Raw genomic sequence first — 26544 nt, forward strand, 5'->3', positions numbered from 1 at the left:
ACAACTGAAGCGTCCAGCGCTTCAGTGATGGTCGCTGTAGTGCAGTCTGTCCAGGTCCCACGTTAAGCCAGGCTCTGCCCAACATTTCGTCACTCAAAGTGCATCATCAGGGGGATGAATCCAGGTGTGAATCAGGCTTAAGTGGACAGTGGAGGTTTGAGACAGGCAAAGTGGCTGTGTTGTTGCAGAAGTATAGCCATAGCTGTACTCCTGGTGCTCAGTAAAAAGGTGGCAAGCAGTCATTTAAAATTCAAAGAGTTCAGCTTTCAATTCTTTCTGAGATCAGGAACAAGCAGGTAGATCAGGAAGGGGGCCTCATTTCTATATTTGTTCTAGATCAGTGATTCAAAGTATTGGAGCAACAACTTTTGCAAACCTCAAAGTCCCAATCCATATACCGTATAATTTTACTTATCAAAAAGGTAAGTTGCCGGTACCACAAAGTTACACAACAAAAAGTTTTTATAAAGCTTGGTGGAGTATTGAGTTTTAGCCAGGTTTTTATAAAAAATAAAAAAATTTTTTATTAAAGTATATGGCTTAAGCTCCTACGTGTCCATACTAAGGCACTGGATACTGGTTTGACGTTTCCCTTATGGTTGAAATTGTTTAATGCTAAGCATGGTTCTGTTTAGAATGAACGCTCATAGTTACAAATTATCTCTTGATTGTAAGTCATTTTAACTAAATTATTTTTTATTTTTTTTTATGATACAGGTCTCATTGGTTAACTGGCTGGATACCATCTTGGTGCCCAACTTCCATGTCAAAATTAAAGGCAGTGGAATCCAAGATACTTCAATGTAAGAATAGTCATTTTGTTTTTATATTTAAATGTAGCAACTTCTATGTGTACGCCATATAATTTTACATCATTTAACACAGAGTCACCACCTTCTGCAATATACAACATTTATATAATGTACATGAATAAGTGAGTCGCTCTTGGGCTTGCTCAATAAGTCAATGTAAAATTTAAATAAATCATTACTGGAGTTGGATAAGATAAAACATATATATATATATATATATATATATATATATATATATATATATATATTTTTTTTTTTTGATTGTGGTATACGGCACATACCCATTGAATTTAGCACTGCATTGTTGCATAGGATCAAAGAGGCCCTGTCTTAAATCTTTTTGGTCTATAAGGGGAAGGGATAAATACTTAAAGGAAGCCATTATATTTATAGAAAAATTGTGGAATTTAAGTTATGAACAAATCAAAGTATTTATTTCTTTTAAAAAATGGGCGTTTCAAACAAGGTACATAGCACAAGAAAGATCCTGGAGCTGTAATTAAGACAAGGTTGTATGAAATAAGTTTTGTGAGTGGAGGATAGGTTGTTGATCGGCATAGCCTTTGGAGATGAATGAGGACATGCGTAGAGGTGACAGTGTTGGGGATATCCATTTTAGGACTGTCTAGTGCACATTGTAGAGCCAGTAATGACTTCTAGTAAATGAAAAAAAACAGTATGGCAGATTGTTCGAGAAGGCCTAGCCTTTGCCTATATTTTAAATTTTTTCCCCGGAAAAGGCTTTTTTATGGCACACATTCCGTTCAGGTTAAATCAGTAAAAACACTTTCTTTTTTGATGTTCATGCCTGCACTTTGACACCAACTGTCACAAGAGTTACCGGCAGATCCTGTAATAAACATTTGGGTCTCTTGGAGAACTTATTTTTTCATCAAGCATTGGCTCTGGGGCCAAATTTGCTGGTACCGCATTCCTGTTCAATTCACGTGATTCAGTGCGGTCTGATTTGAGCCCATCCATTTTTAATGGTTTCAAATTGCACCAAAGTCGTGAATGCACCAATTTTGTAATCCCCACTGCAACCGGTACCTTTGTACTATGGGCACTGCGCTTGTGACCTGCATTTGAGGTGTCGTTAAGATCGCATTGACACCAACTGCAGATTGCAAGGCCAGTGCAATTTAAATGCTGTATGGAAAATGTGCACGGATCACAGGGTTTCCCGCACCTCATTAGTGTGAACCTAGGCTTACCTGTAATGCATGAGTTGCCTAAGAAAAGTATAAAAGCAATCATCTGGGCACTTTACTGTCAATTAACTGCAATTCTAGACTATGTAAACTCCATTATGTCCAAATAGTGTGCCTTGTAAGAGATTTTTCCAGCATTAGAGTCAAGGATTGAAGAATGTTCACAACTGTTGAAGTGCTGTTCCCTGTAAAGAAGCTCTTAAGATTTCTCAAAATTGTTTGAAACCTTTCAAGTATTACACTTCACGCTCAAGTACAGTTTCACACTATTAGAAGTTGAGTGCCATGTGAATTTCATTGGCAGTGTATCTGCAGTTATTGCGCTCATACGTACTATTTTCTGGAGATACAACTTACCTGTATATGCTCCCTTTTTTTTTTTTTTTTGTCCATGCAGAATAGGCCCAGAGTGCACACTATTGTGTGTGTGTGTGTGTTTGTTTGTTTTGTTTGTTTGTTTGTTTGTTTGTTTGTTTTTTTTTTTGTTTTTTTTTGTATGTGTTGGCAAGGGGCAGAAATGAGAGCTGTTCTTTGGCTAATGACAGAAGGCAGTAATAGTATGGAGATGATAAGAAATCAAAGCCAAAAATATGATTGGCGTATCGGGCATAAGTGCACAAAGGGCATTCCCTACTGCACAATTCTTGTTACATTTAAGCAGAAGAACAACCCAAAAGAAACAAAAGCAATAAGGAATGTAGGTACTAAATGGACAGACAAGAAGCAGAAAGAATTGAACATATTTCTTTCTTTTTTTGCATTCAGATGATATTCAGAACTGTGAATAAGCTGACCGAAACCACATTACAGAATATGTTCTCTTTAAAATACCTTTTGCTAATTCAAAGGGGTACTACCCACTTTTCAAAAGCATTCTGTTGAGGAAAGTAACGTAATCTTGACATGAGCCAATTCCTCACAATCTCCTACTGTAGGCACTAGTAGATTGGAAGCTCTGTGGATCCAGGACTCTGCAACACATCTTCTTCTGGCTGGATGCAGACATCCTTGGTATTTCCCAGCCACTTATGAATGTGGAGAGTCATGTCTAGTCCATGTCACTTGCGACTTTTACTTACTAAAGCTGAACTGTAGAACAAGCAAATATTGTCAAAATACAAGAGGCATGTGTGTTTGCAAAGGCAATTGGTGCACACAAAAGGGATTTCTTTGTGGCTATGGATTAGTATATTTAACCACAGGACCGAGCCTCTTTCTGAGATTTAGTGTTTACAAGTTAAAATCCGTTTTTTTTTTTTTTTTTGCTAGCCAATTACTTAGAACCCTCCAAATATTATATATTGTTTTTTTTTTTTTACTAATACCATAGAGAATAACATGGCGGTCATTGCAATACTTTCTGTCACACCATATTTGCACAGCAGTCTTGCAAGCACACTTTTTTTTTTTTTTGGAAAAAATACACTTTTTTTTTTTTAAATGCAAAAAAAAAAAAAAAAAAGACAACCGTAAAGTTAGCCCAATTCTTTTTTATATTGTGAACGATGATGTTATGCTAAGTAAATTGATACCCAACATGTCAAATTTCAAAATTGCGTCCACTCCTGGAATGGCGACAAACTTTTACCCTTTAAAAATCTCCATAGGTGTTGTTTAAAAAATTCTACAGGTTGCATGTTTTGAGTTAGAGGAGGAGGTCTAGGGTTAGAATTATTGCTCTCACTCGAACGATCACGGCGATACCTCTCGTGAAGATTGAACACCATTTTCACGTATGCGGTCGCTTCTGCATGCGAGCTCGGTGGGACGGGGCACATAAAAAAAAAAAAAAAGAAATTATAATTAATATATATATAATATAATTTTTTTTTCTTATTTTACTTATTTAAAAATAAAAAATAAAAATTGTGTCACTTTTATTCTCATTACAATGAATGTAAAATACCTTGTAATAGGGAAAAAAATCATGACAGGACCACTTAAATATGAGATCCAGGGTCAAAAAAGACCTCAGATATCACACACAAATGCAATAAAAAAATGCCTTTAAATATAATTTTTTTTTTTTTTTTTTAAGAGCTATGGGCGTAAGTGACATTTTGACGTTGCTTTCACCCTGCAGTGGTATGGAGATGGGTGGGGGCCATCTTTCCCCTCACTCAGATCCATACCACACACGGAAAAGGACCCGATCGCCTCCTGCATTGCCGGCGGCTCCAGTAAGCGGCAGAGGGCACTGGAGCGGCCACTTTCATCTGAAACCGGACCACTCACTGAAGAAGAGGATACCGGGGTTATGGCAGCTAGCTGCTGCCATAACAACAATATTCCTCTTCAAAGTGCCATTGTATAGTGACGTGAGCCGGTCTGTGAGTGGTTAAATTAGAGCGTTTTTATGCCTGGAGCAGTGTTTCTCAACTCCAGTCCTCAAGGCGCCCCAACAGGTCATGGTTTCAGGATTTTCCTCAGATGGAACAGCTGTGGTAATTACTAAGGCAGTGAAACTGATCAAAACGCCTGTGCAAAATAATGGAAAACCTGAAAACATGACCTGTTGGGGCGCCTTGAGGACTGGAGTTGAGAAACGCTGGCCTGAAGATCAGCTTTAAGCCTTGCACAAGTGTCCGCAGTAAAGTAGCAGAGCTTTTATTACTTCTAGCACTCAACAACTACAAGTAATATCATTGCAACCCAAAGTGAGCCAATGACACACACCTCCAGTATATGCCCTCTAGCACCCCAGGTTTGTGTCGCCGATGGGGAGATTCACTCTCTGTTTGTCATGTTTACCATTATCAGTGAAAGTAAAAGATTTTTGGGTTGTCCCCAGAAAAGTAATAGAGAGGAATTCTTCCAGTGGTGACCTGGGGTCCCCAAGGAATTCCCTTAATTTGCAGGGGTTTTAGTAAATCAACCTTCCGATGTTATTATTTATTTGAAACTCCTCAGTACACTAATTCTTTTAGTCTGCATTGTTATCAGTAGTAAGCATAACCAATGTATTCCCATGCATTGGAAAATATGGCTTTTGCATCTATACATATGACAAATTAGAATTTACTAGTGTTACATCTCCTCATTGTTATTCAATACATACCGCTCTATAGGAAATATGTAGCTTGGTTTATCTGATAAACCAGTGATTCTCAACCAGGGTTCCTCCAGAGGTTGCTAGGGGTTCCTTCAGCATTGGGCCATTTCTGCCTCTTGGATAAGTTCCCACTGACACAATTGATCTTTTTAGATATCTGTAAGGAGGTAATTCTTCCCAATGATCACAAGTGTAAGGACCATTCTTCCCACTGACCATCACACTAATGTATTACGAGTTGTAGATTTCTAATTTTTAGCAGGGGTTGCCCGAGACTGGAGAACTTTCAAGGGTTCCTCTGTGTTGAAAAGGTTGAGAAAGGCTGTGATAAACATTAGAAAAAAACTGCTAGGTGTTGGTAAAGCAAATTTTATGCTTGGACTTACATAGATCACTGAACAGAATTTGGCTGTATTGCCACATTAAGTAATGTATCAGCCAGATCTAATCTTATATCCATTGGCATGCAATAGCAATTAGTCACTGGGCATATCTTGGGTTTGGTTGATGACCTTACAATAAGTTCAGCTGGTAGTTAGTAGGTCATTAGACAACCGGATATTCCAGGTATATAAATGCAGGTTTGCTGTTTGGATTGTTGTAATGAAAAATGCAGTGCATTTAAGCAACACCTTTTTTAATAAGGCTTCTACGAAATAAGAAAACATCTCTTTAACAAGTGTAGGAATCCCTATATTTGTGACCAATTGGTACTGTAGTATGATTTGCTGCCTAGGTTGTGTGTTCATGATCAGTTTGTAAAGTTGTTGGTGAAATTGCTGCTGCTAAGGCTTATGTATTATGAAATTGCTGGTCTTCTATGCACTCAGGGGCTGTTATATTGCTAGACTGAGAATAAATGGCCAATAAATAATTGTACCTTTTTGGGTTCTTTACGACATGTTCTGAGTAAGGGCTTTTTATGTGTGGGCCTCCTTGAATCTGGGGAAACTGCTGGTACTATCGTGAGAGGCAACACTTAGAGCTATTTGGCCAATAGGCAGTGAGAAGATTTGCCAAATTCCATCATATATTTTAGTGAAACTGTGTACTATATATGTGTTATGTTTACATAACATGAACAAAATTGATGTTGGATCCCTTGAATTTGGGCCATGCTAATGGCCTCTTTTTGTTCAATGTGTTTTAAGACTAAAAAATGGGGGTAAAAGAAAAAATAGATGGGTGTAACTTACCACTGGTTGCTGGGACCTGTAATCGGAGGTGAATTGCAGTATAGCATAAATTTGGGGAGATTTACTAAAACTGGAGCACTCAGAATCTGGTGTAGCTGTGCATGGTAGCCAATTGGTTTCTAAATACAGCTTGTTTAATTTAGCTTTGGCAATAAAACCTGGAAGCTGATTGGTTACTATGCGCAATTGCAGCAGATTTGGCATGCTCCAGTTATTTTTAATTTTTTTTTAGTAAATCTCCCCCATGGTTTAAGAACATAAAGGGCTTTAGGACATAGATTTTTTTTACTGCTACAATCAGACATGACAAATGTGTGGTAATTTCCAGCTGTGCAATAGTGCGTTAGAAAAATACCCAAACTACATGAGCTTAAAGTGGTTGTAAACCCTTACAGACCACTTTGTGCTACAGGTAAGCCTATAATAAGGCTTACCTGCAGCTACCCAGGATATCTCCTAAACCTGCACAGTTATCCCTGTGTAGCACTTACCCCCGAACTTACCCCCGAAGGAGCTGCTGGTTTGATTGGGCTTACCGTTACCTTCTTCCCCCTCAATTCACGTCTAGGGGTTTCCCGTGATAAATGGCCCAGTAACTTGAGAGACTGACGACAGATCCGCATAAAGGGATTTTATTTGCAAAAACGTAGACAACGAATAGTCTCTTAAATTAGGATCAGAGGGTTTGGAAGAAAAATTCAGGTACTTTTAGTGTCAAAGTCAATAATAAAGGACTTGCTTACTTTGACTAAATCCAGAGAATAGCCATTCACAACTGGATGTTCACTTGAGTTGGATAGTCCCTCTCTCACAAGGCCTAGCAGCCAACAAGGTGCTTAACTCAGGAACAAGTCTCTGCCACAGACGTTGTTGTAGAACATACAGCAATAAGTCTCTGCCACAGATGTTGTTGTAGAGCATGTAGGAAAACTAAACTTGTAGAACACTCGTGTGATACCTGGATCTTTCAGCCAGCTTGGCGATACCCACGAGACCAGATTCACTTAGGTACTTCAGCCCCTCCAGGCTCTTGCTAAGAAACCAACCCATACGTGGCTTTCTTCTGAAGAGTCCTCCCCTGGATGGCTATGAAGTTACTGGGTCTCTCCCAAACCGGTGACGGCACCCAAACACCTTAGAATCCTTCTTTAGTTTCCTTGTCTCGGGCTAGTCAGCCCCAAGACAATAAGTTGGGTGGATCCGCACTCCAGGCCATAGCCTTCATGGTGGCTGGTCAGGAGGACCAGGACCATGAAGTCAGAACATTGTTCTGGACCGGAACCCCAAACCACATGACGTCCGCATCTTAACCACTTTCAGACCGGACCATTTTGCTGGTAAATGACCAGAGGTCTTTTTACAATTTGGCACTGCGCTGCTTTAACTGGTAATTGCGCGGTCATGCAATGTTGTACCCAAACAAAATTTGCGTCCTTTTCTTCCCACAAATAGAGCTTTCTTTTGATGGTATTTGATTGCCTCTGCGATTTTTATTTTTTGCGATATAAACGTAAAAAGACCGCAAATTTTGAAAAAAAAATGATATTTTCTACTTTTTGTTATTAGAAAAATCCAATAAACTCAATTTTAGTCATACATTTAGGCCAAAATGTATTCAGCCACATGTCTTTGATAATAATCAAAAAGTCAATAATTGTATATTTATTGGTTTGCGCAAAAGTTGTCACATCTACAAACTAAGGTACGTTTTCTGGAATTTACGCAGCTTTTAGTTTACGACTGCCTATCTCATTTCTTGAGGTGCTAAAATGGCAGGGCAGTACAAAACCCCCCCAAATGACCCCATTTTGGAAAGTAGACCCCCTAAGGAAATTGATAAGTGGCATGTTGAGCCCATTGAATATTTTATTTTTTTGCCTCAAGCGATTGAATAATAATTTTTTTTTTTACACAAAGTTGTCACTAAATGATATATTGCTCACACATGCTATGGGCATATGTGAAATGACACCCCAAAATAAATTCTGCTGCTTCTCCTGAGTACGGGGATACCACATATGTGGGACTTTTTGGGAGCCTAGCCGCGTACGGGGCCCTGAAAACCAAGCACCGCCTTCAGGCTTTCTAAGGGCGTAAATTTTTGATTTCACTTCTCACTACCTATTACAGTTTTGAAGGCCATAAAATGCCAAGATGGCACAAACCCCCCCCCCCAAATGACCCCATTTTGGAAAGTAGACACCCCTAAATTTAGGGGTACACTAGTGAGACTAGGTAATAAATGGCGGGTGCCCTGAAACTATAAAAAAAATAACTAACCAACCAGCGTCACCTGTAACAGTTATATGGTGATCACTGGTGAAAGGGTTAACTAGGGGGCAATCAGGGGGCTTTATGCGGTAGTATATGGGGGTCCCTGGCGCTATAAAAAGCTGCGGCGAACCTAAATACCTACCTGCCTAACTAGCGTCACCTGTGACACTAATACAGCGATCAGAAAAACGATCGCTTATTAGGCTGGGTTCACACTGGAGCGATGCGGGAACGCCACGAATCCGCGGCGGGTTCCCGCATCGCATGCCTCCCGGCGGCAGTTCACACTGCCCTATGCGAACTGCTGGGAGTGTCAGTGAAATGTTAATGACACCCCCAGATCAGTTCGCATATCGCAGTGCGATCTGCAAACTCGGATCGCATGGTGTGAACATGGTGTGTATTGCTAGAGGGGATTTTTTTTTTTTGTTGTTCTCTGGATGGTGCATGTAATCAGCAAAGGGCCAATCTGCACTGTCTAGACAGAGAGCCAGGGGTCCTGCAGCCTCATAGGACAGTCAGAGCAGATTGAAAACTCCTAATACAAGCTTTAAAAAGACACACTGAGAGAACTGCTGATGAGAAGAGGTATTTAGCAGTTTATATTTACTAAAACAATTAATTCTCATGTACTGTGGAAGACCAGATATAGTGAATGCAGGGTCCTGGGTTTAGGAACACTTTAAGCCAATTTAAATGTTACTGATGTGCAATTAGTTCAACCCCAAACTATGAGAATTAAAGTATATGTAAATCTAATGTCATAAATGTTTAGTCTTATTTTAAAAGTAATTTTCAATATTCTTACATCTTGAGCTTTAGTGATCCTGCCATGAATATTAATGTTTGGGCACTTCTGCTATGAGCTGATAGTGCTCGGTCCCTGTCTCTGTTGTGCTCCTGCATTGTCATCGTGTCACAGCCGAGTTATACTAAACCTGGTACACACGTAATGTGGTGCAGAGTAACCATCAGCTTTTAGGTTTTATTGTCAAACTTGTTTACTGAACAAGTTGAATTTAGAAGTTGATTGGTTACTATGCATAGCTACACCAGATTCGTTGTGCCCATGTTTGGTATATCTCCCCCATGGTTTTCCAATAGACTGCTTTTCATATGTTTCAACACACATTATGTGACTATATTTCAGTTGTCACCATGGGGGAACCCACCTTGATAACTGCTCTGCTTGAAAGTGTGACTATAGTACTGTATTTAAAAAAAAATATATACTGTGAGGGGGTTAGCTCAACAGTGAGTGTGTGACCTCCCTGGATGGGTTCACCACACAAAATCAGGCACAGCAGACAGCGTTGTAGGTGAAAAAAAAACAAAGGTGCGGTTTATTTATACTATATGTAGTGATCCTGGATGCAACTAGGTGACTTTACCAGATAGATAATATATATATATTCTCTATTATAAAATGTTTAGGTTAGGTTTTAAACCTAGTTTACCTAATGTGCCTACAGTAAGCTGATCTGTTTTCTTTGGGTTTCTGCACTTTATTATAATTGCACTATCGACTTCTTTAGTAAAAAAATAATACAATATTCATCTGGTATATTCCTGTCCTTTTTATCTCTGTAGGTATCAAGAACCGATTCTCTGCAGGCTATGTCTCTTTACCGGATCAGAACAAGATTTGGACTTTGACAGTGAGCCCAGAGCTACGGGAAAAGACACCTTTAGTGATGGTTCATGGTTTTGGAGGTGGGATAGGACTTTGGATTCAAAACATAGACCGCCTTAGCTCACGGCGGGCTCTCTATGCTTTTGATTTATTGGGATTTGGGCGTAGCTCCCGACCAACCTTTCCAAGTGATCCAGAAGCGGCAGAAGAGCTGTTTGTATCATCCATTGAGCAGTGGAGAGAGGAGATGGGAATTAAAGACATGATTCTCCTGGGGCATAGCATGGGTGGATTCCTAGCTACATCGTATTCTACGAAATACCCACAGAGGTGAGCAAATGCAAGAATCTGCTTTCTTAAGTCAGGACAACACAAATCTCAGATTTTCTATTGTTTTTAAAGAAATAGAAGGCATGAACTGCCTATAAACTTACTCGCTCAGCTTTTAGGAAAAATCACAATATTTAAGAACAAGCTATTCCGCCATCTCCCAGTAATTGGTGGTGTGAGCTTCTGGAATTCAAATGAATGAATAAAACTGTACATGCTGGTACATTAACACTAAAGAGTAGCTTTAGTGTGGGGATATGGAATGAAAATCCTTATTTTTCAGAATGTTGAAAGTTCATCTTTTTTATTATCAAGAATAACCTCCTGTTAGAGTGTTTTCTGTAAGCCAAATTAAACACTTCTACATGTATAATGTAATGGAAACTGTCCAGCTGTTAATGGATTTGGCAACATTGCTTACTTCTCAAGCAGCAGAGTGTCCTCCACTGCTCAAGTGTGTGTGTGTGTGTGTGTGTGTGTGTGTGTGTGTTTGTGTACAGCTTATATTACACTCCTAAAAGAAAGAATAGGTCTAGCCAAAACCTTAGCACAAAAGTGAGTACACCCCCCCCCCCCACATTTTTGTAAATATTTTATTATATCTTTTCATGAACATTGAAGAAATGACACTTTGCTACAATGTAAAGTCGTGAGTGTACAACTTGTATAACCGTAAAATTTGTGTTCCCTCAAAATAACTCAACACACAGCCATTAATGTCTAAACCACTGGAAACAAAAGTGATTACACCCCTAAGAGAAAATGTCCAAATTGGGCCCAAAGTGTCAATATTTTGTGTGGCCACCATTATTTTCCAGCACTTCCTTAACTCTCTTGGACATGGAGTTCACCAGAGCTTCACAGGTTTCCACTGAAGTCCTCTTCCACTCATCCATGATGACATCACAGAGCTGGTGGATGTTAGAGACCTTGAGCTCCTCCACGGTCCATTTTGAGGATGCCCCACAGATGCTCAATAGGGTTTAGGTCTGTAGACATGCTTGACCAGTCCATCACCTTTTACAATCAGCTTCTTTATCAAGGTAGTGGTCGTCTTGGAGGTCTTTGGGGTCGTTATCATGTTGGAATACTGCCCCGGGGCCCAGTCTCCGCAGGGAGAGGATCATGCTCTGCTTCAGTATGTCACAGTACACATTGGCATTCATGGTTCCCTCAATGAACTGTAGCTCCCCAGTGCCGGCAACACTCATGTAGCCCCAGACCATGACTCTCCCCCCACCAGCTCAGTTTCAGGGTCTTGGCAATCTTATAGTCTAGGCCAGTGATGGCGAACCTTGGCACTCCAGATGTTTTGGAACTACATTTCCCATGATGCTCCACCACACTGCAGAGTCCTTGAGCATCATGGGAAATGTAGTTCCAAAACATCAGGGGTGCCAAAGTTCGCCATCACTGGTCTAGGCCATCTTTATGTAGAGCAACAATTCTTTTTTTTTTCAGATTCTCATAGTTCTTTGCCATGAGGTGCATGTTGAACTTCCAGTGACCAGTATGAGAGAGTGAGAGAGCGATAACACCAAATTTAACACACCCGCACCCTATTCACACCTGAGACTTTGTAACACTGAGTCATATGACACCAGGGAATGGCTAACTGGGCCCAATTTGGACATTTTCACTTAGGGGTGTGCTCACTTTTGTTGCCAGCGGTTTAGACCTTAATGGCTGTGTGTTGAGTTATTTTGAGGGGACAACAAATTTACACTGTTATACAAGCTGTACACACTATTTTACATTGTAGAAAAGTCTCATTTATTCAGTGTTGTCAGATGAAAAGGTAGAATAAAATATTTACAAAAAATGTGAGGGATGTACTCACGTTTGTGAGATACTGTGTGTGTGTATGTGTATATATAATTTTGGTGGATCATTTCTGTCACTGATTATATTGCTATGCCAATAATTCTTACCCATATGTACATAGTATTCTGTTTATTTTACAAATTTCAGAGTGAAACATCTCATTCTTGTTGATCCATGGGGCTTCCCAGCCTTGCCAACAGACCCCAGTGAGGTGCGTTCTCCTCCAGCATGGGTTAAAGCTATTGCTGCAGTTCTTGGACGATCCAATCCTTTGGCTGTTGTGAGAGCAGCAGGACCTTGGGGTGAGTTCTTGCTATTAATGCACACATACTGGTTAAGGATGCAGTCTGCCCTCCCAATAGGTGCACTCAGTCCAGACTCAAGCATCTATTGCAGAAACTGAATGGCCATTGTTACAGCCCCATATGAACACCATTACGAGGAAATTCTTTCCTCCTTGGTGGATTTTTCTGTTTTTTTTTTTTTTCACTTTATGGAGAATTGAGCAGGAAAAATAAGAATCCATTGTTCAAGAATTACATTATGAAGGTTACCCCCAATGGATTCTGTTAGATATGTATGAGGTGAAAACTTTCTGGAGGAGATCCATGACCTAAATTATGGTAACAATAAAGCAAATCCTACCAGTGGAATACAAGCACTGTATACCTAGTACCTGAGAAGGGGGACCCCTGGGGTTCTAAAACTATAGAGCACTGCATTTACCATTCTGTTTATTGGATACCATGGAAACCAAGCAGGCAACAAATTCCATATTGTCATTACAAATGCTTAAAAAATACCTAGTAACACGAAGTAGATCTACATCATGTCTTTGATTTAGGGCCCGTTCACCACATAGAAATGCAGTCTGGATGCATCCCAGATGCTTTTCTGCATGTGCGTTTTTCATAGGTTCCCGTGTGTTTTTGATGTTGTCCATTGCTTCTTTTTTTTTTTCCCCCCTCTTCTTTTTTTTTTTTTTTCTTAACCTTTAAACAAGAACATGTGCGTTCTTGTGTTTTTTGATGCATTTTAGGTGCGTTCCAGTGCGTTATTGATGCACTTTACAGTGTTCCAGTGCAGGAAAAATGCAGAATATTCTTTATTATTATTATTATTATTATTTTTTTTTTTTTTTATGGAACTGAAACTGCAAGCACTGGTGTCAACTGTGCCATTGAAAACCATATAACCTACTTAAATGCTAATCAAAAAAATGCATCTCACACAGAGTGGAGCTGTGGATACACAGAAGTACAACAAGTGCCACGTCCCAATTAATATTTTACAACAAAGACAAAAGGTGGGGCTTCTGGACTTTTTAGGCACCATGTATACAATAACAATCATAGAATAAAGATAAAAATCAACATTTTATTAAGAACATATTATTTTTTCATTGTACTAGACAACAGAGATTGCTAAAAGAGCATCTAATCACAGCAGGACTCATATAACCTACTTTTCATGCGTTTTTTGATGCAGAAAAAACGCACTGGACTGCATGTGGTGTGAACTGGCCCTTAGAGCTTTATATGATGTATCACTGTATTTAGCTGTGAGAAGTGGTCACGCCGGAAAAGCAAATCTGCATTGAAAAGTAACATTTTTGAACTAGTACAGACAGGTACACATTGTTGCACTGAATGTTAGGTAGAGTGACTCATTGGATTGCTGTTGTGCCACTAAAATCCCTTCTATTGCTCTCAGCCTCCCCCCAAATGTCAACATACCCTTTTTTTTTTTTTTTTTTTATTCTTGCTGTGATCAAACCTTCTTTGAGAAGGTGACTACATTCGTTCTCCATGGTCCCATTGTATGTAGGAATGTAGCCTTCCTCCACCGAAGAAACCATTTTCTGAAAAAAAAAAAGATTACAGGGTCTTTAAGCAGATGTGTATGGATTATTTTTGGAGATTAAGGATATGGTTTAGTGTTACTTTAATGTAGCATTAAAGAAGGGCATTTGAAGTTTCAGGCATGCAGACTACAAGGCGCTTCATCTTTAACCTCTTGGCGCTGCCTGCACACAAATATGCAGCCTCTCGGCGGGTGGCCCTTGGCGCTGAGAGGCAGCATATTTGTGTGCATCAGTGCAAAAACAGCTGTGCCAAGAGTGTGCCCTGTGCGCTCCCGATACAGTTACTGGCAGCTAACGAAAAGCTTTCCAATCAGGTGACTGCCAGTCATGGCGGTGTCATGGTTATGCAGTGATCTTCCTGTGTTTGCTTACCTTCCCTCATGTGTTCAGACTAAGAGGCCAGCCACTTCCACCTGGTGGTTTTTATAATCTCTCCTCTAAGCATGGCTCCACCCCAGGCCCTATCAGGGAGCCCTATATTAACCTGTGCACTGCAGGCCATCAGTGCTGATCAACCATTGTGTATTCCTTTGTGTGTTTGGCTTCCTGTTACCTGCCGTGTGCTCTTCTGTTGTTCCGTTACCGACTTTGGCGTGTCTTTGACTATCCCTGTTTGCCTGTGATCCTGACCTTTTGGGGTGTCCCTGACTATTCTGTCTGCTTGTGGCCCCGACCTTGGCTTTGTCCCTCACCATCCCTATCCTCCTGTTGCCTACTGTGGGTGTGAGCTGGGGGACCCTGGGGGTCGCGACCTGGAGCCAGTTGCAGCCAATCCATCCTCACCACTCGAGGCGCTGGTGAACACCTGCTGGCTCTTACACTCCGCGCCCCAGGGAATCTTACACTCTAACCCCGGTGGGACCTGTCTCCTGTCCGCAGCAGTCAGCCGTAGGGTCCACAACCTTTGCGGTGCACTCCTGATTCCTACAGTGTGCATCTGTCACCTCGCCTCAAGGTGACCTGACAGGCGGCCACATGATCAGAAACCCTGCCCCACCTCCTGGCATCCTAAACCCCTTAAAGGGCTGGGAGGCACCGATTACAAGGGGTTAAACAAGTGTAGACACTTGGTTCTGCTGCCGATATAGACACATTGCTATGAAATGTAAGGATGCACTCATTTTGCACAGGAAAAATTCACAGAATGGGTTTTGTGGTCATTTAGGTAAAATTGTGAGTCCAGGCAAAAGTGTATCGCTTCATATCCCCAAAGGTAGCGACGTATGTATTCAATCACATTTTTCACTTACTTTGGTAAATTCAGATAATAATATTGGTGAAGAAATGAAAGCATGTGTAATAAATACTATTAAATAAATTGCTAAAAGATGCTATATTTTGGCCTTGGAAAAAAAGGCAACACATGTTCAGCTGTATAACTGTTAATTACCAGGTCCGAGATTGGTGCAAAGATTTCGTCCAGACTTAAAAAGGAAATTTGAGGAGTTCTTTGAGGATGACACCATAATGGAATACATTTACCACTGCAATGCTCAGACACCAAGGTAGGTTGAATTGAAAAGATTTGTTTTTAATATGTTATATTTTTTTTTAATTCTCATTGTAAAATTTTGGTACAAAGGGTAAACCGCGCTACTCGAACAACAAAAGAAAGCAACCTATAAGCAGCAACCCTAATCGTAATACTCCGATATCAAACTAAATAGGTGAACAAAAATGAGCTGCGCTAAAATCAAATTAGAAATGAAAAATTAATCAAACACCTAAAACCTAATCAAAACCTATACAAAGTAAGCATACAAAACAATATTAAATAAACAAAAATGTGATTAGTAAATAGTATATATGAGTACTATCATATCATCATAGAGTGAATAAAGTGTATACTAGATCTGAAATGAAATTAGTATAAATAATATAGAAAACACCCACAATAATTAATGTGAATTGAAACAAAAATAATAATGTGTGCTAAATCTAAACGAATAATATTAACAAAAATAATATTCAAAAACCATAAAGAGTTCATATGTGATAAAGGAAAAAATAATACTTTTAGTCCAAAAATATTATTATTGATTCTTCAAACTTGATATTAAGGTGAAAAAAGAATATCCACAAATGCGTGTATGTAGAAAATATTCAAAACAATCCTCCACCAGTGAGAAGAGGGGCCGCTTACCAGAGCTTTAGATCCCAGTGTTAGTGAGATCAATAAGGCAACAACACAGGGGTTTCTGGGTGAACCGTCACAGGCATCCCACCATCTATATCTCCAATGCGAAGGCTCCAATACGAAGGCTCCAATCGAGGAACGAAGGTGTCGTAGATTGCTGACACCACGCTGTCTCTATCTCCAGTACGAAGCCTCCAATCAGGAAACGAGGGTATCGTGGATCATATATAAAAGATCAAAGACACTCGCATAGCGTAAAACCACTTGGTTTAATAAAGTAGAATTTAAAAAAATTTACACTCACATACGTAAAGAAAAAATGATCACATAAAAAACGAGCCGGCCGTACTCGTGTGCCGCCCGCACTTCCTGGTTGGGCGTAGAACGCGGAGACGTCAGAACGCCTATCTCCCTACGCGCGTTTCGTCTCAAACGGACGTGTTCACGGGATGCGCATCCCGTGAACACGTCCGTTTGAGACGAAACGCGCGTAGGGAGATAGGCGTTCTGACGTCTCCGCGTTCTACGCCCAACCAGGAAGTGCGGGCGGCACACGAGTCCGGCCGGCTCGTTTTTTATGTGATCATTTTTTCTTTACGTATGTGAGTGTAAATTTTTTTAAATTCTACTTTATTAAACCAAGTGGTTTTACGCTATGCGAGTGTCTTTGATCTTTTATATATGATCCACGATACCCTCGTTTCCTGATTGGAGGCTTCGTACTGGAGATAGAGACAGCGTGGTGTCAGCAATCTACGACACCTTCGTTCCTCGATTGGAGCCTTCGTATTGGAGCCTTCGCATTGGAGATATAGATGGTGGGATGCCTGTGACGGTTCACCCAGAAACCCCTGTGTTGTTGCCTTATTGATCTCACTAACACTGGGATCTAAAGCTCTGGTAAGCGGCCCCTCTTCTCACTGGTGGAGGATTGTTTTGAATATTTTCTACATACACGCATTTGTGGATATTCTTTTTTCACCTTAATATCAAGTTTGAAGAATCAATAATAATATTTTTGGACTAAAAGTATTATTTTTTCCTTTATCACATATGAACTCTTTATGGTTTTTGAATATTATTTTTGTTAATATTATTCGTTTAGATTTAGCACACATTATTATTTTTGTTTCAATTCACATTAATTATTGTGGGTGTTTTCTATATTATTTATACTAATTTCATTTCAGATCTAGTATACACTTTATTCACTCTATGATGATATGATAGTACTCATATATACTATTTACTAATCACATTTTTGTTTATTTAATATTGTTTTGTATGCTTACTTTGTATAGGTTTTGATTAGGTTTTAGGTGTTTGATTAATTTTTCATTTCTAATTTGATTTTAGCGCAGCTCATTTTTGTTCACTCATTGTAAAATTTGCCTATTATTTTACATCGTTTTTGCATTTTTTAGATGCCTGGTGTTTCATGGTTTTTATGATTCCACTTCACATAGAGCTTTGTAGAGTTCGTTTTGGATATGAAGAAATGCAGTCAGCACTTTGCTGAACAACTGCTGCTGAAATTTTTAGCTGCTAATTCTAGTGAAATTTTGCTTATTGAATCTTAACAATTAGTATACATAAGTACATATGGTGGCAGCAAAATAAAAGACCACATATATGGTAATATTGAGTTGTAGTTCCAACATAAACTTAAAGTAGTTTAAATCAATTTAAGCATGGATCTAACTACTCAAAAGATTGCGTCATACATTGTATAAGAGAGGATAAGACCAACTTAGACCAGGTTAATATAAGATGACCTCCGATTAAAAAAAAAAAAAAAAAAACTCTTAATTATTATCAAGAGTGTAGTGTATAGCTGCTAATTTGACCTCCTGCCATTGTACCCAGTGATAATTGAAGCTGAAGAGTGCCGTATTTACCGCACCTCTAACTGATGAAGTGATGAGTAAAGGCAGCACAATGTGTTTAGGAGGTTAGGCATCTGGAATCTTTATAGTAGAGGGTTAGTACCTGAAATCTGGCCTTATCTGTCAAGTCAGGGGAGCAGGCATACTTCAAGAATTGGGAGGAAAGCTCAAGACATTTAAGGGATGGTAGGTACCAGGAAACGGACAAGTGCCACACTAATTGGAATCAAGTTCCGCTGTCAGAGAAATAGGGCGTATGCTTTAAGATTCCTAAAGCTGGCCATAGATCATTCATTTTTTTTTTTTTTTTTGTTAGCAAGCATCAGAATACAATGATCAGCAGCTGCAGCCACTAATCGACAAAAGTTTTCAAACGTTCCTGTTCAGCAGAAGTCAATCTAAGGATTAACTTCTGTCAAATGAGAACGGCCACACATGGATCCCTGCTGAACTGGCCAAATTCTGATCCATCTATGGCTGGCTTAAGACAAAATGAAAATCTTCCAGCACATGTAATATCACTATAGCCTTTTAAAGCAGATAGACCAATGCTTGAGTAAGTCCATGCATGCTAATATACATAATGTAAAGAACATTCTGCACAAGTTCACATATGCATGTACCTGGACAATGGATCTATGTTGGGTTTTCGCCCATGTAGGCAAGCGGTGCCTGGATAATGTATACCATGCTATACTATACATTGCCTCAACCAAACAGCTCCGTGTGAGTAGCTTACTAACTTCTGATGAGTCTAATGAAAAAAGTGTACATAGACCTGCTTCGAGATGGGCAAGTAAGGGAAACTCACCATGTTGTGCTGTCGGAGAAGGACATCAGCATATATACTGTTTCTTTTGCAGCCCACGTACAAACCAGAAGTAGATTTTGCTTTTGTTGGCATATGCATCACTTATGCTAACATAGCTGATTTAGTTATTAAATATTAAGCAGTTGGGTGGCACTTAGAGAATAGCTGGATTATTAGCCATGTATCTTTGTACTTGGTGTAAAATGTATCATGAACTTTTCCTTTATGTTCGTATTAGTGGTGAAAGTGCTTTCAAAACCATGATGGAGAGGTTTGGCTGGGCTAAGCGACCGATGTTGCCTCGTCTTAATTTGATTCCTAAATCCCTTCCCATCACATTCATCTATGGGGCAGAGACCTGGATTGACAGCAGCACGGGGGAAAAGGCCAAAGAACTACGACCTGACTCATATGTGCATACACTGGTAAGAGCCTGAAAAAAAGGTGGATTCTGTCTGCAAACATCAGATAAGTAATGCAATATTTTTTGTCATGTTCTGTGATTCTATCTATGGACCTGTAAACTCCAATATATTCCATTTTTGTTCTTGGGTTTAAATACGCTTTAACCATTTTTGTTACTATTACTTCAGTATAATATATAATTTGTTCAGCTTGTAAATTGCTGTACTCCCTGAGCTGTTCTTAATACCATTATTGAAATCTCATGTAGAGACCAGAGTAATTGTAGGCCCCTGTCTCTACATGAGTTTTCAATAAATGTATTTGTAGTTTGGTGAGAATCAACCTGTCATGTATCGCCAAGAGATGAGACCCGTCGATATGCATCTGTGAGCTGTGCCATCCTTCAACAGTAGATTGTATAACTGTCCCATATAGACTGGCTATACAAGCACAACATATTATCTTGAAAAAATTTTAACTAATTTTACGATTACGTTTTAGGATTGATCAAACCTAGAAAAGGTGGCACAGGTTGCATCTGCCATAACACAAGCATTACCCATATGAATACATCTTTATTAAGCACAACTAAAAACTGAACACTTGACTATCGCCTCCATGTTTTTGTAGAATAGTAGAAACGTACAGCAGGTTTTCATGGGCACAAAGTTTCATATATATGTACATGCTGGAACCATCTATATTGAGCTTACCCAGCTCTGCAGAACAAATGCTGCTTTGTTCACATGGCAGTAGCTCACAGGCCCACCTATAGAATACCTAAACACCAACTCCGTGAGGGTAAAGTGGTTGTAAACCTCACACATAAATATGAACAAAGCATATCCATCTATAGTGTGTATTTGTCTCTTGGGCCCCTTTCACACATACGGGCTGTTTGTCCGTTTTCCCTCTATCCATTGATGGATGAAAAACGGACATCAGTGCATTCCTATAGAAAAACAGAAGACCATGGATGATCATCTATTTTCATCCGCTTCTGTTAACATCCGTTTTTTTTTTTTTAAACGAATGAAAGCCTTATTTTTCATCCATTAAAAAAAACAGATTGGACAAAAAATGGATGTAAACGGACGAACAGTCTGTTGCATCCGTTTTTTGCATTGGTTGATAGGAGCAACCAGTCACTGTGGGGGGGTTGTAGTGGGGAAATGAAGGAGAGCAGTATACACAGTGAGGGGTGGCCTGTACAGGCTCCCTCGCTTGCTGGTACTGACTGTCATTTTCTGCTTTTAAATGTGATGGCCGGGACAGAGCAGTATATACAGTGAGGGGGCAGTCTGTACAGACAAGCTCCCACACATGTTGATGCTGACTGTCACTGTCGGCTTTTAAATGCAATTGTCGGGTCTTTTTTTTTTTTTATATACTTAATAGCGCCGAGAAGGAGCTGTCATTCGGGCCGCCACTAACTAAACTAAACAAAGGGGCCGGGTCACCCAATGACATCACCGGATGACCCCACCCCTTTTGTTTAGTGACAGGCTCGAATGACAGCTCCTTCCCAGCGCTATTATGTATAGGGGAAAAAATAAATAAATCAGACAATTATATGGATTCAGTGAAAAGATATGCAGATAAACAGGTACAACTTGCATGTAAGAGGATTTGTTTAATCTCTGTGAATCACTTGAGGCCAGTCACTTCACTGTGTATACGTGAGGGTTTACAACTACTTTTAATTGCTAGATATTTCTAGGTGATTTCGGACTAGGGTAAGTGTTTACTCCTAAAAGTGATTGTAAAGTCAAATTTTAATTAATTTTTTATATATAAAAATAACGTGTTATACTTGCCTGGTCTGTTGCAGTGGTTATAGTACAGGTCAGCCCAGATCCTCCTCTTCACTGGTCCCTCTTCGGCTCTCCTGGCCCCTCCCTCCTGCCGATTCCCCCCCACAGCAAGCAGCTTGCTATGGGGGTACCCAAGCCGATTCACAGCTCCCTGTGTCCATTCAGACACAGACCCCTGGTTTGCCCCCTCTCTCTTCTGATTTACTCCCGCTTCTGTCAAAGTCAGTTAGCCAATGACCTGTTTCAGCCAATCAGGAGGGAGTGTCCCAGATGGCCAGGCACTCGTGGACATCACTGGATATAGAGGGGGCTCAGGTACGTATGGGGGGGGGGGCTGCTACACACAGAAGGTTTTTTTATCTTAATGCTTAGAATGCATTAGGATAAAAATCCTTCTCTTTAATGCTATACTCCTAGACATAACAAACAGATAACCCTTGCAGTGCAGGGGGTGGGGGTTGAAGAGTGGGTTTTTTCAGTGTCAAGGAGTTGGATTTTCAATTTGTATTAAAACTCAGGAATGAAAATGTAATGTATTGCAGCTTAGATGTGATCATGAATTTGGTTTTCTTCTTTCTTTCTTCTTTCTTTCTTCTTTTTCCTTCCTCCTTTTTCTTTCTTCTTTTTCCTTCCTCCTTTTCTTTCTTCTTTTTCCTTCCTTCTTTTCTTTCTTCTTTTTTCCTAACTTTTTGAATAGGTGATCCTGTCAGGAACACACTTCCTGTAACGTACCTGGACTCTCCCTCCTTATTGGCTGAGAACACAGCAGGGCACCATTGGCTCCTGCTGTTGTCAAAGTAAGTGAGCCAATGGGGGCGGGGGACGGACTGCAGTTCCGTGTCTGAATGGACACACGGAGCCTCGAATCAAGTGACCCCATAGCAAGCTGCTTGCTGTGGGGCACTCTGCAGGAGGGAGGGGCCGAGAGCCAGTGAGAGACCCAAGAAGAGGGGGATCCAGGCTGCTCTTTGCAAAACCACTACACAGAGCAAGTAAGTATAACATGTTTGTTATTTTTAAACAAAAAAAGAAAAAGTTTAGTATCACTTTAACACTTCGACATGTGAGGTACCTGCAAAACATCCATGTAAATGGTATTTGAGGATAGTCATGGGAAACAAACTACTAAACAACTGGGCCTTTCTAGATTTCATCACCTCCTATCTTTTGTGTTATAGATGAAAATATGATAATTTATACCTATTCATATACTATTTGTGGTGATGCCTAAATTAGCTCTTTATGTACATGTATTGGTAAACCTCACTGTAATATTTTCCTATCCCCAGGCCATCAAAGGTGCCTCTCACCATGTATATGCAGATCAGCCAAGTATCTTCAATGAAGTGGTGGATGAGATTTGTGATGCGGTGGATTGAGAGTACCCTGTGATATCCAAAAATAAGGAAAAGCTCCTGGTGTGTGAACCGAAATTAATAATATAATAAATCTCAATGGCTCACATTTGAGCTCTACTCTTTAAGCTGGATAGTTTAGAGCCCATCTGTACAATGCGGTAGATTTCCCACAGTGCCACAGCAGCGCATGGCGCCCTCTCCTGGTGATATTCACCAACTGTATGCCGGATGATGATCTTGCTATTGGAGCACCAACTGTTAAGTTATCCAACCTTTTGTCTTTTTATTTTTTATATACTTTATATTGGAAGATTGTCATTCAGTTTGAATCTATAAGGACTCAAAGCAATGAATGTTTGACCTTAATGTGCCAAACCTGTCTAGCGCACAAATAGAAGAGCATGTCTTGTATAAACCGTCTTGTATCAAAAAAACAGCTCCTGAGTAGGCATTCTAGTAGCATAACTCTGCCAATGCCAATATTCGTTTCTAGTGGATATGTAAATGAGTAACGGGATGTAACTTTCAGAAACCTGTGGATTACATGTTTGATGTTGCCAGAACTACCTCTGTAATGTGCAAAGAATCTGTTATATTTGAAAGTAATATCCAGATCTATCATAGTGATACATCTTGTATTCATTATATTGTACTTGACAGAACAGGTTATGGTAAGCTTGTTTCTTTGTGGAATCTGTGGTATATTTTATGTTCACAATACTGAACACATGCACTGTAGTTCTAATTGTATTTGTTTAAGTGGTATGAGACGTTGCATCACCTTCTTTAACATTTTACCAGAGGAAACATGAAGACTTGCTGGCGTTCATTTTATAAGAAACTTCAATAGAAGGCATGCAATGAAGCCAATGGCGATATTTGACAACATTTACTGATCTAACCTCAGTAAGCTAAATGTGATTGGTTCCTATAGGTGTATAACAGAGGCAGGATATAAAAAGAATGGAATAGGAGAGTTCTCCATGGATGTTTTATATATGTTCTATATTGGATCCTGTTCTGTACTATAATTTCTTATAGTAGAGGAACAGTGTTGTCAACAGATGTTACATGTATAGCAGTCCACCAGTCCTTAGATGTGGGGGATGCATTCTTGGCCAAACTGCTAATTTGGCCAAAAATAAAGCTAATGGTTGTCATTTTAATATATAAATAGAGAATTGTATATAGAATTTCGTCCTTTAGCATTTTTAGGATCCACGTTCTGACTCCACTGCCATCCGACTTTTAGTATGACCATGTAGAATGTTCCAGCCAAGCAAATCCTTTCTATTTTGAGTAGCAAGATAGACCACTGGTGTACTCTTTGCTTTCAGGTCCTCTTGCTATCCGAGGGCTGTAAAATGTATCACACCAGGATGTGTGAAAATGGATGGACAAAATTATTAAAAAATGCAATTAGTAAAGTGCAGCAACCAATTAAAAAATAGGATGTAACTGTCTACTGCTTGATTATCCTGTAATCGTATCTTAACCTTCTACCTCTGTACCGTACTGTAGCTTGTTTTAGCAAATACACTGCATAGCTTATTCTCTCAGGCATTGTATATTCACAGTGTGCCTTTGAGATGAGAATAGTTAAAATATAACCCATCATATTAACTACTCAGCTGCCATCTGCTCCCTTACCTGTAAAACAAGTGATATGCAGTACTAGCTTGGCATGTTCTTAGACATGGTTCACACCTATGCATTTTTTTTTTTTTTAGTGCGTCTTCCATTTTGCAGAAACACACTACAGTCCATTTAACATGGTTCCCTATGGGTCACGTTCACATCTGTGCATTTTATGTAAAGGACCAGGGACTTTATTCTGGTTTTTGGTTCCATAGAATTCAGTGGATCAAAACGTGTATTGAAAAAACGCAAGCTGCAACTTGCATAGGTGTGAACTAGGCCTTAAGAATGACTGACTTAAAGAAGAACTATTGTGATGCATTTAAAATCTAATTATAGGGAGAGCAAATGCCTTGTATCTGTTCTGAAAACCGTGATCGTTTTGTAGCATAAGAGCACATTTTTCTTTGTCTAGTCCCTCCACTCTGCTTCTCCCCACATAGGAGCCAAATTAGTGGGCATTACTTTTGAGGTTGGTGGCAGAGCACAGGTGCCAACACTCCTTTTATATACTATTGAAAGGGTCTTTACTGAAAAAAAAAATTTTTTTATTAAACCCTAAAAACAAATAACTTGTGAAGAAATCCCAAGGAATGCAGAGTAGCCCAAATTTCATGTGATGATGCCACAAGTGCAAGGAGTGTCTTCTAGCACGGTTTAGGTTACTTGATAATACCCAGGATCTTGCTAGAAGAAGCATTTGCATAGGGGTACAGGTGGATGTTAGTGGAAAGGTGAGTATGTTCAATACACTATTTCCCTACATTTCTTATTTTTTTTTTGTAAACAATTTGTTTTTACAATGAGGGCCCACATAGATTAAGCAGTTCTTGCATTTTATCACATCACTACAACTAGTTGGACGGCATCTGATTAGTTTTATTCTGTAGTAAGATTAGTTAGTGCTGTAGAAAGGATAACACAAAAAAGTAGATCGCCCTTAGTAATAAGGCTTCAGCTATAAAAACAAAAATCACGTTGTCTTGCTGCTTGGGTTATAGACTTTATACAATTGTATGGCTTTATTGAATAACATTAATACTAGTTATTGAAATTTGCAAATGGAAATCATCTTTCATTGGCCTATCTACAAGAAAGGAGTGAAAGCTGAAATTGGCTTTTAATGCCTTCAGTTTAATGGATAAAGCACAGAGTTGTATTAATGGGCACTGTTAACTATAGAACATTGTGCCACCGCAAAGCTCCAGTTTATAGTGAAGTGAGGGTACTAGTAAAGAACAAACTTTGCCAGTCTTTAAACTCTGAAAGTTTAACATAGTTAATGTTTTCACTAAATAACTGGTGCTTTCTTCTGTTAACACACTGTATACTGCCTAATAAGTTTTGTTTTATTGAAATGAAGTAGTTTCTTGTTTTGTTGTTTTTGACACATCATTTATTCCTGTTTTCCGGTGCTTAAGAATAGAAGAAAAAAACTATTTAAAAAACTCCTATAAAAGAGAATAGTAATTTTGAATATATTTATATGCAGAGTTCAATAGATAAATAAATATATGTATATACAAAACCGCAACAAGTTTATAAACTACATACAGAAATTAATACATGATAATGTTTTCAACAACATTTTGAGTTTTATGTCTTCTCCTTAATCACAGCCTAGTGTTACTGGTATATATTGTAATTTGTAGTAACAATGAAGGTCTGTGTAAGGTTATTTCATATTAAGAACATAATGTTATTGGACTGTTTGTAATATTTACATTATGTTAAAAAGAAAAAAATGGTTTTCATAATAATCCTCCAGCATTTTGGTGCATTGTATAGTTTCGCTAACTTTATATTGTTTTCTATTTTAATAAAGTCTTGTAACAATGGTCAATGTGTTGATCATTTTGTACATGTGAACTAATTATTGCCATCAGAAATCCACTCTAAAAATAAAGAGATCTTGCACTCATGAAACCTTCCAAATGAGTTTTATGTCTTCTATGAGATTTGCTGAAACATCTTCTTCAACTGACTATATCAAAAGGTAAGGTAGATGATGTGGGAAACCCTAAACCTACAATGCCACCATCCTGGCCAATCCCAACCCAAGTGACTTTGTAGGTTTAGGAAAACCTAAACCTATTATGATGCCACCCTCGCGTGGAAAAAGCTAAATCTGCAATGATACTACCCTAGACTAGAAAAAACACAAACGTACAATGATGCCACCCTGGTCTGGCAATACCTAAGCCAACAATGATACCATCTTGACCTGGGGAAACAAATCGTAATCGATACTGTTCTGAAAACATACCGCTTTTACATAAGCCCAATATCTCGAAGTTAT

The 26544-nt window shown here is 39.2% G+C and overlaps 1 protein-coding gene across 3 annotated transcripts in view; it reads left to right on the forward strand.

Moving 5' to 3' along the window:
- ABHD4 (abhydrolase domain containing 4, N-acyl phospholipase B) overlaps positions 1-26180 on the forward strand; it is a 41751-nt gene extending 15571 nt beyond the window's left edge. For all 3 annotated transcript variants that reach the window (XM_077468550.1, XM_077468560.1, XM_077468569.1), the window contains 6 exons: positions 718-803; positions 10136-10508; positions 12480-12634; positions 15590-15701; positions 19269-19455; positions 22539-26180. In XM_077468550.1, the coding sequence (XP_077324676.1) occupies positions 718-803; positions 10136-10508; positions 12480-12634; positions 15590-15701; positions 19269-19455; positions 22539-22628 (1003 nt within the window). In that variant the 3' untranslated portion in view covers positions 22629-26180. The remainder of the gene's footprint in view (positions 1-717; positions 804-10135; positions 10509-12479; positions 12635-15589; positions 15702-19268; positions 19456-22538) is intronic.
- Positions 26181-26544: the final 364 nt, after the last annotated feature.

Source organism: Lithobates pipiens, unplaced genomic scaffold, assembly GCF_037356315.1.
Source record: "Lithobates pipiens isolate NorthernLeopardFrog02 unplaced genomic scaffold, aLitPip1_a1.2 Scaffold_11, whole genome shotgun sequence".
NCBI lineage: Eukaryota > Metazoa > Chordata > Amphibia > Anura > Ranidae > Lithobates > Lithobates pipiens.